Below are 17,152 nucleotides of genomic sequence, written 5' to 3'. Positions count from 1 at the left end.
GATGAGTAGGTCTTTCAGTCAACCAAGGGATGATCAAGGACTGGGGATGGGGGAGGGGGCAAACGTGTATTTATAAAAAATATTTCTGCCACTAAGGAAATACATGAAGGGAAATAAAGATCAATTAGCCATCGCCATAGCATCAATTGGAAAAAGAAGGTTTTTTTTTTTTTTTTTTTTGGGGGGGGGGGGGCAAGTCTAGTGCACCCTTCTGAATCTGGCTTTACGTCGCGTTTACTACATGTACATCAGACTGTCTCAGTATATCGCGACGCCCCTATAGGCCCATGACGATCAGCAAGAATTAGGATGTTTGTACGAACCATCGCCAACATCGCATATCACATTTTCCTTGTATCTCGGTCTGCCTTTGTATTTTTCTGACAAAGACAGCGGCTGTGAAAAAATATGCAGCCTGATATTGGCCTTCAAATCTCCGGGGGGGGGGGGGGGGAGTCAAATATATTGCTGTACACACGCGTGACCAAAAAATAAAACGCGTTTAAATAAGGGTGTTTTTTCAGTTTTGGACGCGGTCCGCGCGTGGACTCGCTAAGTGTATCAAAAACACCGATTTTCAAGAAAAAGGGTGGTTTTGAAAGACTGGTCAATGGTCATTCGCGGGGTCAAACGTATTAATGTTTTTTCCCCCAAAGCTTTTTTTTTTTAAATCTAGCCAAACGTGTTTAGGATAAGTTCCCCAAGCTTTTTTCCCGAGGTCATATTTTGGCGACAACTTGTTTAGGGGCCAAAATGTGTAAATATAGCCTGCGAAAAAACTTGTTTCGGGGGTTATTTTTCACACATAGAAAAATTCGTTTAGGGTTTTTTCGAAAATTCCTTGGTCGCTATCACGCGTGTGTACAGCAATATATTTGACTGCCCCCCCCCCCGGGAAAAATCTGTGGACTAAAAACAGTAAAAATATTACTAATACTAAATAGGTTCATTATTGCGGACTGAAATAATCGCTAGAGGGTATTCATTTGTCTCGCAATCTACTATGGTCAACAAGGAAATTCGTGATCACTCCGATCACTCTCGCAAAAAGTAAAAATATTATTTGTAAAGGCAACATTTCATAGAATTTATCCCCCAATCATCAATGATAAATATAAAACTGTAATGTTATCAATCATATTATGTTTCGATGATCCAATTTCGCTTTGATAGGTAGCTCATTTCATCTAATTTAATTTTTTTCCATTCTTTCCACCGGGTCTTAATTTCCATTACCTAGCTCCATGCCAAATATATCTCCCAAAAGAAAAAACAAACAAAAGAATGTCAATATGTTAGATTCAAAGGCAGAAAACACGTACAACAAAAGTCATGTATGACGTCAAATTATTTCAACGTTTTGGTAGTAGTAAAGGAGTAATTGAGTTGTATGACGTCAAACTCCCTTCTTTTTTATTTCCAGATGAGTCATATTGATAACAAACTAAAAAAATCTTCCATTAGTTATTTAGCGCACGCGCGTAACGCACTGAATCATCATTTCAGCAATTCGACAAGCGACGAAAGCGTATGCTTCTTCGATTTTGCGATCATATTTTGGAATTAAAGAGTAGTTTTTTAAGTCACTGTTACTTCTCTCTCAAGGATCTTACAGCATCTATATCTTGTTAGACTTGGTATGTATTTATAATTCATTTTATCGTTTTATAAGACTGTGCTCCACCCATATACATGCTGCAAATCCTCTAATGTTGTCCCACATACCTGTATTTGTGTTAGTTAAAATTCACACAGTTTTACTGCCGCAAGCGCGTAGCAAAACCAATGACAATGACAACGTTACATTTGACGTTAGTCCTACTCTTTAGTCTTAGATAAGTATCTGATGTTAAGTGTAGTTTTGCACCTGTAATATACTTAACCAATTCATATACAAATTATTCTGAAGGGCGATTCCACACTAGAACTTCAAAAATATCATAAATTTCAACATGCTTTCAATTCAACAGTAGAGGCGCACGGCCAATATTGGAGACTGTCTCCAATGTGGGAGATTATCTCCAATATCAGAGACTTTTGTAAAGAATTTGGGTATCCAATTTCAGAGACAGTCTCCAGTTTTGGAGACCAATTTCCTTTGTTTACATTTGCTGCAAAAGGATTACCTTGGCGGTAAATAAAAATGTGATACTGATAAGGAGATTCCTCATGAAAAATTACCCCTTTTCACCGTCTACTTTAAAAATTCACCGTCTACTTTTGTTTTGATAAGGATTTTTGTTGTCAATCACACACAAAACAAATGGGCTTCTGACCTCAGTGAGACAAAATTTTGGGTGGAAAAAAATCATGCTTTTGTTGGTGTTGTTTCTTTTGTCCTTTTGCAAAGCAAGTCTCCAATGTGGGAGATTGTCTCCCCTATTGGAGAGAGTCTCTCATATTGGCCATGCGCCTCTACTGTTCAATAAGTCATAAGTAATGTTATATTTCAGATTTTTACTATGATACCTAAATTTTATGAAAATTATGAGTTTTAACCAAAAGTGAAATCAGATATAGTTTTTTTGGGGGGAACAACTGAATTTTCAATTTTCAATAATTTTGCTAATTAAATAGTCAAGTACAAACACTGCCTGAAACAATTATTGGCAAAGCACGAGAAGATTGAAAATACTGCAGGTCAATGGAATAATGTATCATTGATGGTTCCAAATAATATCTACCACATTTTCATGATCCATAATAGGGGCAGCCCTGATTTTTCCGAACCTATATTTGGCAATGTCCCGTACGACACATAAAAATGCAAAAGTTTATCCTACAATTTTATTTTTGATGATGCAATTTCACAATATCAGTTTCTCTTTCTTTGACCTATAGGTGATCGATTTATCCCATAAGGTTCTAATCACTGCCCCTCATTTTTCAATAATTGTCCAATTAAAAGTTGTCCCGTACGACACACAATATATATTGCATTTAATTACAGGATTTTGATTCAGAAACTATAAATAGTAGGCCTATTTTAATTCAAGTAATTGATTTGACATAAAGTGAACTGAAAAAATACTTTTTTATCTCCATAGAACATGAAATAGGTGATTCTAACCATTTTAATTGATTTCATGAAAGTGTATTCTTTTGTGAATCCCTTCAGCTAAACTGGTGATTTTCACTGGTCAGAGCAGGTTAATTTCTTTGTCACTGAGCATGAAAAGAAAACCTTTATAACTGATTCACCCTAGCCTGGAAGATGACTTCCTCTTGCATGCTAATATGGGATTATTATAAGATGTTAAAAAAAAATTACATATCAATCAACTTATTTGGACTTCCCTTGATGATCACAATTTTTTTTATATACAGTATTGAAACTCCTTACTTTTTTCAAGTTGTAAAAAAAATCTGGAAAATAAGACAAAACATGTTGTTAAAAAAAAATTTGGAAAATAAGACAAACCATATGGTTTCATGAAATGCAGAAAGGTTTGAAAAAGTAAAACCGCATTTCTTTAGAAAAAAATATTTTGTGGAATTACAAGTGACAGTTGTGACATATATAATGTATATATACATTTTATATGAAAAATGATAACATTTTAGCCCCATAATTTACACAAACAGTTTCATTCATTCATTGATTAAATAGTGTATTGGAAATCATCAATTAATTCACTAAAATATACATGTAACTTCACACAAAACCTCAAGTTTTTCAGCTCGTGAAAATGCTGCGAACCCTTGTACATTTCCCATCATGAAAAAAAAATGATAACATATTGCTCCCGATTGTATATATTGAGCTTACTTAATTATATTGTCCTGAATGACTACTTATTAAAAGACTTTTCATTAAAAAGGAAGAATTTAGGGGCAATGCTCCCCTTCTGATTGATAAAAGTTAATTGTTTTATTCAGACTGCCCATTACAACACGCAAGTGCCTGTACAACACACAAGTGTCCCGTACGACACACAAATGTCCCGTACGACACAGAAGTGTCCTGTACGACACACAAGTGTCCCGTACGACACATTATTTTGTTTATGATATATTGACAGAAATATTCAGCAAATTGCTGTTTCTAACATAATGAATGTCTTTAGATTGATAGGACTATCATTATCATCAGCCAAATAAAGTGATTGAAGAAGTCAAAGAGACATAAAGTAAGAAAGTTTGGCTTCAATTTAGAGATGTCCCGTACGACACATTTTGAGTGTCCCGTACGCCACAATGTTCTCGAATATTGTAATTTGCTTTATTTATTCATGAATGTTTATTTTGCTTTCTTCCATAGATGTGTTTGTTCTTGGGTAATTGAATATCAATTTGAGTTCAGTTTCTATGAAAATTATCTGTCCAACTCACAGACTTTAGAGTACAAACTTGAGGTTTCGAAAAAAGGCAACTTTTCTGCGTCCGTACGACACATTACTATTTTAAATCTGTATTATACGGGATGTAAATTCAAGTCATGTTAAGTCTTGGTTTTTCTAACACTCTGGTAGTACTTGATGATCACCTTTAGTTACTGGAATATTTTTTGTTTTTCTTGTCAAAAAACTGTCAAATGTTCTCTAAATTTCCCGTACGACACGTATGGAATCACCCTTAATTGTGTTGTATCAATTAAATTAAAGGACAAGTCCACCCCAACAAAAAGTTTATTTGAATAAAAAGAGAAAAATCCAACAAGCGTAACACTAAAAATTCATCAAAATCGGATGTAAAATAAGAAAGTTATAAAACTTTAAAGTTTCGCTTAATTTCACGAAACAGTTATGTGCACATTCTGGTCAATATGCAAATGAGGAGACCGATGACGTCATCCACTCACTTTTTCTTTTGTATTTTATTATATGAAATATTCTAATTTTCTCCCCATCGTCAAGGGAAATAACAATTAATTCCTCCCTGACCATGTGGAATTAGCATTGTTTAATACTATATGATTCAGTCAAGTTGGTCCTTATTGTCAAATATGTAAAAAATGAAACATTGTATAATTCAATCAATAAAAAACAAAAGAAATAGTGATTGATGGACATCATCAACTGACCCATTTGCATGTCACTAAGTTGTGCCTAATCACTGTTTTGTGAAAAATAAGGGAAACTTCAAAATGCCATAACTTTTTTAATTTACATCCGATTCTGATGAAATTTTTGGCATTATGTTTGTTTGATTTTTCTCTATCTATTCAAATCAACATTTTTCTGGGGTGGACTTGACCTTTAATTATCACCAATCTTAAAAATAGGTCACAGGTGACAGTCTACTTCATCTTGCTGGCATGGCTGGGCTAAAGACTATCGCACAAAAATGTCAAATACCATGGGCACGGACGAAGGATCACTCATTCTCGTTTCGTCATATTTGTGGGTTATAATAATGGTTGCTCGTCATTCAATCTGAAGTCAAGCAACCAACCAACTTCTATGTCGTGTGAGAAGTATGGTGGCCTGATTTTACCTTTTTATTTTTTCCCTGGATGTATATCAAGATTTTTAATCTTTCCCCGAACAATGTCAATGCTACTGCCAAAAAAAAAAAAAGATCTACATGTAGGTATTTTTGTGGCAGGGTACCCCTGCCCCTGGATCTGCCATTTCCCTCCTCCCTTTGATCCATCCCATGCAGAATGAATGAATTTAACAGATGTGAAGCAAGAAAAAAATATTTGGGGGATTTCTTTATGTGATGATTTAAAAATAATTTAAGGGCGGGATGGTCTACTTTCTTTATTTTTTTCAGGGGATACCTATTTCCAGGGCTCTTTTCTCATTACTATGTTGGGAGATTTTTTTTTTTTTTTTTGTTCTTCAAAATTTTCCTTCATATGCTCACTTACAGGTACAGCATGCATACAAAATAATTTTTAGTTTGTGTGCCTGAAAATCTATGTAGATTTTCAATGATTTGATATTTTGGAAAGGGTTTTCAAAAGACAACTCACACCTACAATCATGTAAGAGGTGTAGCATTAAACATCCTGGAACCATTTTCATAAAGAGATAACTATGGTAGCTTTGCCATCATGGGAAACCTTGATTTTGATTGGCTGCTGAGCACTGTTACCTTGGTAATTGCCATTTAATGAAAAAAATTTACCATAGTGGTTTTAACTCTTTATGAAACTTGCTCCAGATGCAAAATAAAGCATCAGTTTTATATTTGTATAATAGTGATAAAATGATTATCAGAATACATGTGCGTAAATAGTCGGGAATACCATCACCAGTAATGTTATGCATACAGTCATTTCATGGGTACCACTATTTAGTAAAAAGAATGCCTTTACTTAGTATCAAATGTTGAATTTTCTGAATTTTATGGAAACAGTTTGACTTTGTACCTGTCAATATTCTGAATCTTGTAAAACCTGATAGCGATCCAAATAGAACGAGTCAGGTGTAATATGAAGACATGACAGGTGGGCAATCAGATCTCAATACCTTTGGCTAGACTAGCTTCAATGCAGGAAGCTGTTGATTTGTGGTGAATATGGTGTGTTTGCTCTGTAATACATCCTGGAAGGTTGTATCCACTGGGTTTCCAAGTAAAGTAATTCTCAGATCATCTAAAACCATAATTGCTTTTGGTCTTTTAATGTGGTCTAAGTTCCCTTCGGTCCAACCATCTCTTGGTCTCATTTTCACTGTCTGTTGTTAAGAGACCATGCTCAGATCATCTCCATGCTGAGATGCTACAACTCCCACTTTTTAGTTTTAAATTTGTTGTAAATGTTTTAAACGTTGGTTTAGAGACAGTTATTTTTATAGAAAGTGGATACTAGATGAAATGGGTGTTTTCTTAAAGCCTTTATTGAAATTTAGACAAAATGGCTTGTAGACATACTTGAACTCAGATTAATCCATGTTGGATGAGACCCAAGGGAAAGTAGAGAAAGTGGGCATGGACCAAGTGGCAATTTATCTAAACTATGTGTTTTCCCCCTCATTTAAGATACAAACTAAAATTACCACCTCAGCAATCAAAAGTGTCTAGCCATAACATAAGAGAAATTATATCAATTTTTGATATGAGGTTGTGTATGACAGTTTCTCAATTTTCTATGATACAGGTGTATCAAGCATATAAGAAGCATCTTAAATTTGCCGACTGATTGTTAGTGTACTACACACAGAAGATGAGCTACCCTTATCCAACCGGACAAGCACCCTATCCCCAGCAAGGGGGCGGTTATCCACCCCAGGCAGGGGGCTACCCTCCAGCCCCAGCTCCTGGGGGATATCCTCCACAGGGTGGCTACCCTCCTGCAGCAGGTGAGATTGAATACCAAAGAACTTTGAAGTTACTGTATCTATTAATAAAGGAAGTTTTATATTTTGATAAGAAAAATGAATAAACTTTATCCAGCATACAAATATTTGATTTTGCCCACTAAATTATCCTGGATTTGAGAAAGAAGAAGAATAGTGATGATGATGGTGATGGGTTTTTGTATAGCACCGGTTTCCATCTCAGCTGGGCGCTCATGGCGCTTGCTCAAAAATAGGAAATATCTCACAAATTTCAATGTCTTCAAACAGCGCTTAAAATTATCATTCAGTTCAAATACTGTCCAAGTAATGCTACAATTGAGTTATTCTTGCGATAATGTTGGAGTTGGGAACAGAAAGGTCTCCAGGTAAGACTCAAAAGTTGATTGGGTCTCTGCTCTCCTGATAAATTGGGGAAGGCTATTCCACAGCTACATGTATGTTTGGGCCTATCAACTTTATCATGGAATTGCCCAAAGTGATACTTGCTTCAAAGGATAAAATCTAGAAATTCTAATACATTTTCTTTTTTCAAATTGCACAGAATCAGTTTTCTATTTTCTGTAGGGACTGAATGTCAAGAATGATTAATATTCTAGTTTTACTTCAAAACAGATTTGCAATCAATTAGGCAGGGCTTCTAAAAAATAATATAAAGTTTGACTAAAAATGTTTATTTCTTTCGCTTTTGAATTGTCTATGTTCTTCTAATTTTGCTTTTCCACCATAGGTGGTTATCCACCAGCAGCAGGAGGAGGCTACCCACCCGCTGCAGGAGGAGGCTACCCACCCGCTGCCGGAGCAGGGGGCTACCCACCCGCCCCTGCACCCACTGGAGGCTACCCACCGGCTCCAGGGGGTGGTTACCCCCCTCAGCAACCCTCTTATCCCCCAGCAGCACAACCCGGTTACCCCCCTCAACAGCCTGGCTACCCGGCTCAGCCACATCCACAGGTAGATAAATCATCCTCGGTCACTCATGAAATTTGATAGAAGTTTAATGTTAGAGTTTCTCAAGAAAGTATTCACGTAATGGTTCAAAACTTGTTGGCGTTCCTTTAAGTTTTGATTTCCCGAACTGTAATTTTACGAAAATTACATTCCATCATAATATGCATTTATATGAAATGTGTTGATATTCCTTTGTCTCATCACCACTTATTAAATTCATTTTAAATTTTGAAAATTTTAAATGTAAGTTGCTTTCAATCTTTGATTTGCCCCAAGATTCCTCTGTTAACCAGCTTTTGTTCACAATTACATTGGTATGAAATAGCCTGATGGTAGTATAACCTTACTTTATATGGAAATTTGATATTTTGAAATGAATGGAAGTTTCACTCTTGACACTCTTGATAATATTGATAATGACACTTCGCTTTAAATTCAAGAAATGCTCTTTCAGGGTCCCAAGTCTACTAAAAGTTCAAATAATCTTGATTTTTTTTTAGGGGGGGGGGGCAGTTCCAATGTTGTTTAGCAAATTTAAGAGAAATCTTCTCCCATAGTGACATTGGCATCATTCAGTTCCAATTTATGTCTCTTAAGTAATTATAATTCTGATTTTTTAAAGATTGTTGTTATTTCTTATTTCTCAGGATATGTCTTGTAATTACTGGTACCACCTACCATCATTATTCTGTTTAAATACATGTACATGTAGCTCACTTTTTTAAATGTGACCCCAAGTGTGATCTAGTTTGATATGCAAGGAAGTAATTATTTCAAGCAACCTTAATGCAACTTACCTTTTACTTTTCATTTCTAGCCTGGAATGCCAATGCCTAGTGCAGACTATGGTTCTATGCCAGGAGGAGGTTTACCATATGCTGCTCAACCAAGCATGGGATTTGCAGTAAGTTTAATACATGCTTAATCTTATCATCTATCTATTATTGTACCTCTTAACATTTTAGAGATGTATTTTGAATACATTTGCATGTATATTTTGATGTATTTTTCTAACCCTCTCTCAACCAATTAAAACAAATAATAATGGTAAGGATGATGATAATTATAATAACAATGATGATAATAACACAAATTTAGTTTTTGAAGTTTTATAATTTAACCATGATAATTTTACCCATTTTATTTTGCTCCCTTTGTCTTCTATATGTACAATGCTGTAATTCATTACCTGTATAATACATACATGTATATGTTCATATTGTCTCATTCACTGGTTTGTATGTTTTTTATGCAGTATATTTTTATGTTATCAGTGGAAAACAAATTTCTTTAATAATGAAGGACAATATACTAACTTAGACTTGTATTGAACACACACATGGTTGTGTTTGTGTCACAGTCAATTAGTATATTCTATGTGTCTCAGTATGCACTTAAGCTAATGTATTTGTAATCAAACAATGTACATTACTAATGGCATATTGATTGTTGCTTAATACTCAGTGTCAAGTCATAAATAATGCTGCAGTATGGGACATCACTTTATTGTAAACAATGAGGGCAGGGGCAGGGTCAACTGGTTCCATACTGACAAGAAGCTGCTGAGAATTTCATTTTGTATCCTGTCATTGTTTTCCACATCAAAATAGAATAATACCAGAAAATCATAGTAAATTTATACATGGATTTGTGTTATTTTCCTTATCAAATAATAATTAAAAAAATTGTTGTGGAATTAAGATTAATTAGATTTTCTTAATAAAGGTGAAATATATGAAAAAATGGATGGTAATTTGTTATAATTTCATTTTTTTAACAATGTAATACATGTAGTTTTAATGGTTACACTTGGATATCCATCGGTACATTGATCACTAATTGCTGTGGTAATAAACCTACAGTAGTACAATGTCCAAATCTGCTAGATTATAAGTATGCTGTGTAAATATCACAATATTGATCAAGCATTTTAACATGTCATTTTGGACTGGCAATAAGAGGAAATTAGCTTCTCCATGCCCATGTGCATAGTTTGGATTTATTGTCAAATTCAGGATAAAGAGCATCAGTCATTATGAAAATTTGTTGATATACTACCTAACGCTTCACCCTGTCTCCATTCGCATGTGTAGTGGTGGTTGATTAAATGCCTATTACTAGTATTGGAATACTAGTCTATATAAATGGATAACTGGGGTACACATATGGGTAAAGCACAAAAAGACATTGGCTCTGATGTTGTTTGTAAGAAGTGATAAAGCAGAATATGAGAATGTTATTTCTATTCTGACTGCATCACTAGCCTCAGTCTGCCCCCCAAAAAAGAATGATAAGTGTTGAAAAGTCCCCCCCCCCCACACACTAAAAAAAGAAGATTATTTGTATACTTTGCATACATACTCTATTAAATATTGAGTAAGTGGAATAAATTTTATTTTGAAATTGCAAATCCATGTGTCATCTATCATTATAAAAGTTAATCAGACATGAATCAGGTATCACTGTCGATTAGATTATATGAAAATTATATTTTAATAGCATTTTTATTTTTTTTCAAATTTTGAAGAAGTCTTTGCCAGCACATTACACACTGTACTACAGTACATGTATGTCTGAGTATTATCACGGTTTTGAGTAGCACAGAATTTGAATTTCACCCATACCAAAGAGTTACCAACTCCTTGCCCATACTGAAGTATAAACTGCAACTCACATGCTAATCATCATGTCATGAAGGAAAATCTGGCATGTGCCTTTCTTAATGACAGTACCATATGCCTAGCAGTGAGCTCGATACCTTCTCATCCAATCGTCTGTATCCAATGTCCCTGGTCAAGTTTACTTATGCCCCTTTCACATAATAGCAGTTTCCACATATTATCAATGGTGGTATTGCAATGAGGCACGTATGACTGAGGCAAGTGTGAACAGCTTACCAGTATCCTTGCTTCCTTGTAATGAGGAGAAAAAGTGGGATGCGGAAGTTTGTCGAGCTGGTTTAAGGTTGATCTGGCCTTGCAATGAAAAAATTGAAGACAAAGTACCAGATGTACATGTAGGCACATTTGAAAATGACATGTCTTATCACACAGTTTGCTTAATCCTTGTTTATCCTTGTACAAAAAAGGACTTACTGCATGGATGTACGATATATATATATTAGTCTGATATATTTGTGTCCATAATAATATATTCATATTCTGTCCTTAAACAGTATGTGCATGTACATATCACTCTATACTCATCAATATTGCTTCTCTCTATCTTATTTTATGAATTCTTTTTCCTTCGCAATATAGGATTTTCCTTATCCAATGGTGTGTATCTATTATCTCTTTTCCTATCTTGTTTGCTGTTTGTCTCTTCAGAGCCTGAGCCCCCCCCCCCCCCCTGCGAGTCTACACCAATAACCTTCTCTTCCTCTTCCATCCCCTCTTCTTCCTCTCTATTGAAAATGAAACATTTTAGTTTTGCTGCATGGACCAGAATGTCTTCTGAGAAATGCATGGTATTTGGGGGAGATGCCAGAACAATGAAATTTATCAGAAATGAGCACGATAGCAAAAGCAATTTAAAGGGCAAGTCCAGCCCAGAAAAAGGTTGATTTGAATGATTAGAGATTAATCACGCAAGAATAATGCTGAAAATTTCACCAAAATTGGATGTAAACTAAGAAACTTTTAAAACATTTCAAAGTTTCGCTTATTTTTCACAAAACAGTTATATGCACAACTCAGTGATATGCAAATGAGAGAGTTGATGATGTCACTCACTATTTATTTTGTTTTTTATTGTTTGAATTATACAATATTTCAGTTTTCACAGATTTGACAATAAGGTCCCTCTTGGTTGAACCACAAAATGTTCAAACAATGGTAATTCCATATGTTCAGGGAGAAAGAAAACCTTAGTTCTTATGACAATAAGAAGAAAATTGAAATATTTCACATTTTATATAATAAAATACAAAAGAAATAGTGAGTGGGTGATGTCATCAGTATGTGCATATAACTGTTTTGTAAAATTAAATGTCATAACTTTAATATTTTCCATTCAATTTTGATGAAATTTTCAATGTTAATTGTTATGCTAGTTTGATTTTTCTCTTTTTATTCAAATCAACTTTTTGTTGAGGTGAACTTGTCCTTTAAGTATTTCTTGTTTGTAACATGATATGGTCTGTCGAGCATAACAATATTTCCTTGTACTTGGTAGTATATTAATAGAAATTGATAAGAGGATCATTTCAAAACATGGATTTTCTTTTCATAAGTAGGCTACACAATAGAATAAGAAGACAGACATTATTTAGTAAAAAAAATGTTAACTGCACCTTTTAACCATGCAGATGATGATAATTTTTTAAGGAAGAGCCTAAAAAAATATGTTGTTATTGCTTTTAGATATTGGAATAACACAGTACTTGTATGATAGCCACTTAACATAATAAGCAGAAACAGTATTTTTATTATTATTTACATATTTTTAAATATTTTTTTAATTCTTTACATTTTATTTTTATTTTTTTTCTTGGGGGGGGGGGGTATTGTTGTTTGGTTTTCAGAGATAGAGTAACATACTTCTGATTGTAGCGGGGGGGGGGGGGGCAGTCCTTGTACATGTAGGTCATGAGCTATGTGTACTCTTGTTTATTTAAAGGGGAATGAAACCTTTGGAACAAGTAGGCGTGTGTCGAAACAGAAAAATCGAAGAATGAGAACAAAGAAAGTTTGAGAAAAATCGGACAAATAATGAGAAAGTTATGAGCATTTGAATATTGCTATCACTAATGGTATGGAGATCCTCCCATTGGCAATGCAACAAGGATGTGTGATGTCACATGTGAACAACTTTCCCTTTGATGGACTATAAAATACCCTCAAAAAGTCTCTTTTTGCTCTTATTGTGATACAAACTCTTTATCCATGATGTATTCTTTAAAAATCTGTATTACATACCCTCCTCTAGAAAGAACACATGATCTACTGATAGATGTGATAAAAGAGGCAATTTAAGTGAAATATATACTAAAGTAATGGGGAGAGTTGTTCACAAGTGACATCACACATCTTGTCGCATTGTCAATTTGAGGATCTCCATAGCATTAGTGATCGCAATATTCAAATGCTCATAACTTTCTCATTATTTGTCCGATTTCTCTCAAACTTTCGTTGATCTGTTTCTTTGATTTTTCTGTTTTCACACAAGCTATCTTGTTCCAAAGGTTTCATTCTCCTTTAAATTCAGTTTTGTTTGAAATGCATCTTCTCATGATGGATGGATACTAGTGCATTACGAATGTCCATATTATTATTAGTTTATTTCTTTACATGTATACTGAGTCTTAAAACTAGGTTATACCAGACTTTACAGGGGTGTGAGAGTTCAGATTTTTATCTGATTTCAGATTTTTTTCGTTTTGATTTTCAGCTTGATTTCAGCTTATTTTTGGCTTTCCTCTGTACAAAAAGTATGGGAGCTCTTTCTATTTCAGACTTTTTCTACAAGTTTCAGCTTTTTTTCAGATCTTTTTATTTGTGACCACTCACACCCCTGACTTTAACAGCTCATGTTCTCTATGTGGTTTGTACAACTAAGATATTTTTGTATAAAATTAATAAGACGCATTGACTTTCGTGAAGGCTTACATGTATATAATTATGTTTTTCATGTTTGTGGTGAATGAATTAATTGAATTTTGAAGTGAAACTACAGTATTATTAAAAAGGTTCAATAATCTGAATCTGAATTTTGGTTTTAAATTTTAATCATGAATACTAGATTTGAAATTTTATCTTTCGCACAACATGTATCTTTCATTCTACCTGATAATGTGATAATGAATTCAAACTTTCAAAGTGAATTATCTTAGATTTACCAACAATGCAGGCTTTGACGAAGTAATTTGATTTCTATTGTTGCAATCATCTGCATATATCTCATAATATTGAACTGCATATAAATTTCTAAAATTCTAAACTTTCTTTACATTTTGTTTCATTTTAATGTGTTTTCAAACTTAACTTTCACAAATCTCTACATCATACATGAACCTTCTTTTGCTGAATGTTGCAGTTTGATTTCAGTTTCTAAATTCCTATAAGGTTTATTTTATTCCAACTTGTTTCAATATTCATGATATTATTCATCTTTCTTTCCCCCATGTATCAATCCAGGGTGCTCCTTATCCAACGGTTTGTAACAATTTTACTTTCCTCTGTATGCCGAGTCCCTCCCTGCACGTCTTCTAACCACCCCCTCTGTATGCCATGGAATGTCCTAACAGAATTTGATTTATTGAATCTGATAAGTTGCAGTTGTGTCTAATAATTGTTGGTTCTTGAGTACATTGTTCAAGATTTTACTTTGATACTTTTTCTCTCATATTCCTATTAATTAGTGCAACCTGTATTTTTCTGTTGCTCCTCCCACCACTTACTATCCATCAATTTATCTATCTATCTAATGTCTATCTATCTATATATCATAATCTGTCTGTCTGTCTATCCATCCATGATTCATCCATCCATCTAATTTATCTATCAATTTATCTGCCTGTCATCTATCTATCTATCTTTCTCTATCTAACTATCTATGTTGCATATGTTGAGTCCCTCCTGTACATCTTCTGACCAAAATCTCTTTGCCATGGTGGGGATCATGGACTTGTAGTGGACTCAAGTTGCATTTATTTTTATACATTGGTTGGCTGATGCTTGATTGCCTGATGTTCACCCCCATAGTTGTTTGTTTTTGTTAGTCTTTGTTTGTTTTTAGTGTGCTTGAATCACCCCTAAAGCATTTACAGACCATAATTTTCTTTCCTAAACAATAATAATAAAGATTGATTTATTTAAAGCGCATAATAGGCTCTCTCTATGTGCTGTACAGTGACGCAAATATTAATATACATAGTATAAAACAAAGTAATTGTTAGAATGGAATGATAGAGTTTATTGATACAACATAAAAATAAAACCAAGCATAATTAAATGAAAATCAAAGTTAAGAATAAGATATTTGTCAGTGATATGTAAATATTCATTAATTATTTGTAAAATTGCAATAAACCAGCTGTATATGGAATTACATGTATTTTAACATTGTTATATAGATGATACTAGGATACATACATGTACTTTAGACTTTAGTTCTCAAAATTCCACTTTAATATAATGTTGATTGTCATACCCACTAATCAGTAGGGCCTGTCGCATTGTTCCTTGCAAGCCATGCAACAAAGTTTTGAGCATGCTCAAAACTTTTATTCATGCAAATCAGACTTGTGTGTGCTTCTTAACGCAACTGCGTGTGTGATATTATCAATGCGGGGGACCTGCTGGTAACAATGATAGTTACCCAAAAGGTTTGCATGGAACAATGTGACAGGAGACAGGGCCTTAATATTTTATCGGATTTAATAAGATTTTTTTTCATTCGAAATGGCAAAATAAATAAAAAAGATATTTTAAGGTATGCACAGAATGCTTTTAGTGTGTCATTGCCCCTAAAATAAGATTTTTTTTCATTGTGTAATTTTCATTCGGGGTAATGATATGCTGTTACGCGCTTTGAGCCATTCTGGGAAAAGCGCTCTATAAAAAAATTGACTAATTGGCTATTGTGTCAATGACAGTACAATTTTTCATTTAAAAAATTTGGCATGTGTGATATGTTTGGCTCATAAAGGGGATTAAACTGGTATTGAAAACAACATTTGTAAAGGTTTCCTGGGCATATTTATGCATGTTTGCATATTGAGTGGATGACTGGATGAACAGTATTAAACTCAAAATTACAGGGTTTTAATAAATCATGCTCTACTTTAGTGCTTTGATTCCTCAAGATGTATTTCTACATGTAGATTGCAATTTATTTAAGAATTAAACACATCTTTAAGAATTGAATTAAAATTGGTTAATAGTCTGGTAGTCATTAAACACAGCTGATCAGAATAAATTTATTCCTTATCCCTGAAATTTAGAGTGTGATTGGCTGGCATGATCATGCATTAAATTTTAAGATAATTTATTACATGTAACTTTTTCAACATAATTTGATCAAAGGTGATGTGTTGTACCATAAAACTGGGAATTACAAATTAATGTTTAATTTTTTTTTAAAGTCAAATTTATTATTTGAAACAGCTCACTGGATTGTATTTCTCCTCATACTGCAAGGCACAATTTTCAGTTTCAAGTTTCACAATCAGAGCTATAAATAGAACTACATGTATGTACATAGGATATCATTTGCCAATTTACAATGTGAAAGAAATGTATGTACAGTGTACTTTGATTCAAGAAAATATGTGTAAACAGTGTTATTCTAATAATAGTATTGTGCAATTACATTTATTTTGTTCTAGGAAATTTGAATGTGAGGAAATCAATCAGAATTCAAGAAAAGTTGTTCAACATATTTTCGATTTTATTCACAGAGAGAAGTATGTTAACTCATTTTATAACAGATACTGCATCTTGAAATGATGGCCAGTGGTATGGATTGTAATTACCACTCATTGTTTGAATCATTCCTTATATAGACAATTGTAGGTTGATAATATATGCAATTTGTGAGTAACCACACTTTATCCACAATTAATATCATTTCTTTCAGCAGATGTATCCACAACCTTTCTTTCCTAATTCAATATTATTTGCAATAGTTTTTTATTTGAATTACCTTCCATAAAATATATTAATCTAATTCTCCTTTATAATTCAAACTAGTCCTAATAGCCCTAGTGCTTTTTTATACATGTATGTGAGTACATATTTTTTTGTTTATATCAACAGGGTGCTGCTATGGCAGCCACAGCCTTCAGACCACCCTCTGCCCAAGCCGTCCCTGGTGGACCGGGCATGCCTACTCCTCAGGCAGCCTATGCAGCAGCAGCGGCCATCCCCGCACAAGCCCCACAGGCCCGGCCCGCACAAGCTCCGCCCCAGCAGAAACCGGTAGCTGTGAGTATACCAAAAAGTTTGCAATGA

At 34.0% G+C, this 17,152-nt stretch overlaps 1 protein-coding gene across 1 annotated transcript; it reads left to right on the top strand.

Moving 5' to 3' along the window:
• Window positions 1-1,484: 1,484 nt before the first annotated feature.
• On the top strand, window positions 1,485-17,152 carry LOC129282214 (annexin A7-like). The gene is made up of 6 exons (XM_054918139.2): window positions 1,485-1,637; window positions 7,049-7,250; window positions 7,978-8,201; window positions 9,016-9,102; window positions 14,336-14,353; window positions 16,958-17,152. Exons 2-6 carry the CDS (start codon window positions 7,115-7,117, stop codon window positions 17,150-17,152), a joined length of 660 nt encoding a protein of 219 aa, XP_054774114.2. The 5' UTR covers window positions 1,485-1,637; window positions 7,049-7,114.

The sequence above is a fragment of the Lytechinus pictus genome, chromosome 18, assembly GCF_037042905.1.
Source record: "Lytechinus pictus isolate F3 Inbred chromosome 18, Lp3.0, whole genome shotgun sequence".
Taxonomy (NCBI): Eukaryota; Metazoa; Echinodermata; class Echinoidea; order Temnopleuroida; family Toxopneustidae; genus Lytechinus; species Lytechinus pictus.
Note: the sequence above shows the minus strand (reverse complement) of the source record. Positions and strands in the feature narration are given on the sequence as shown.

Bases quoted from the DNA above. Each gene is read 5' to 3' on its own strand.
- LOC129282214 (XM_054918139.2), top strand. From the start codon at position 7,115: ATGAGCTACCCTTATCCAACCGGACAAGCACCCTATCCCCAGCAAGGG. The intron at 7,251-7,977 runs GTGAGATTGAAT...TTTCCACCATAG, and splicing joins TGGCTACCCTCCTGCAGCAG to GTGGTTATCCACCAGCAGCA. The intron at 8,202-9,015 runs GTAGATAAATCA...TTTCATTTCTAG, and splicing joins CGGCTCAGCCACATCCACAG to CCTGGAATGCCAATGCCTAG.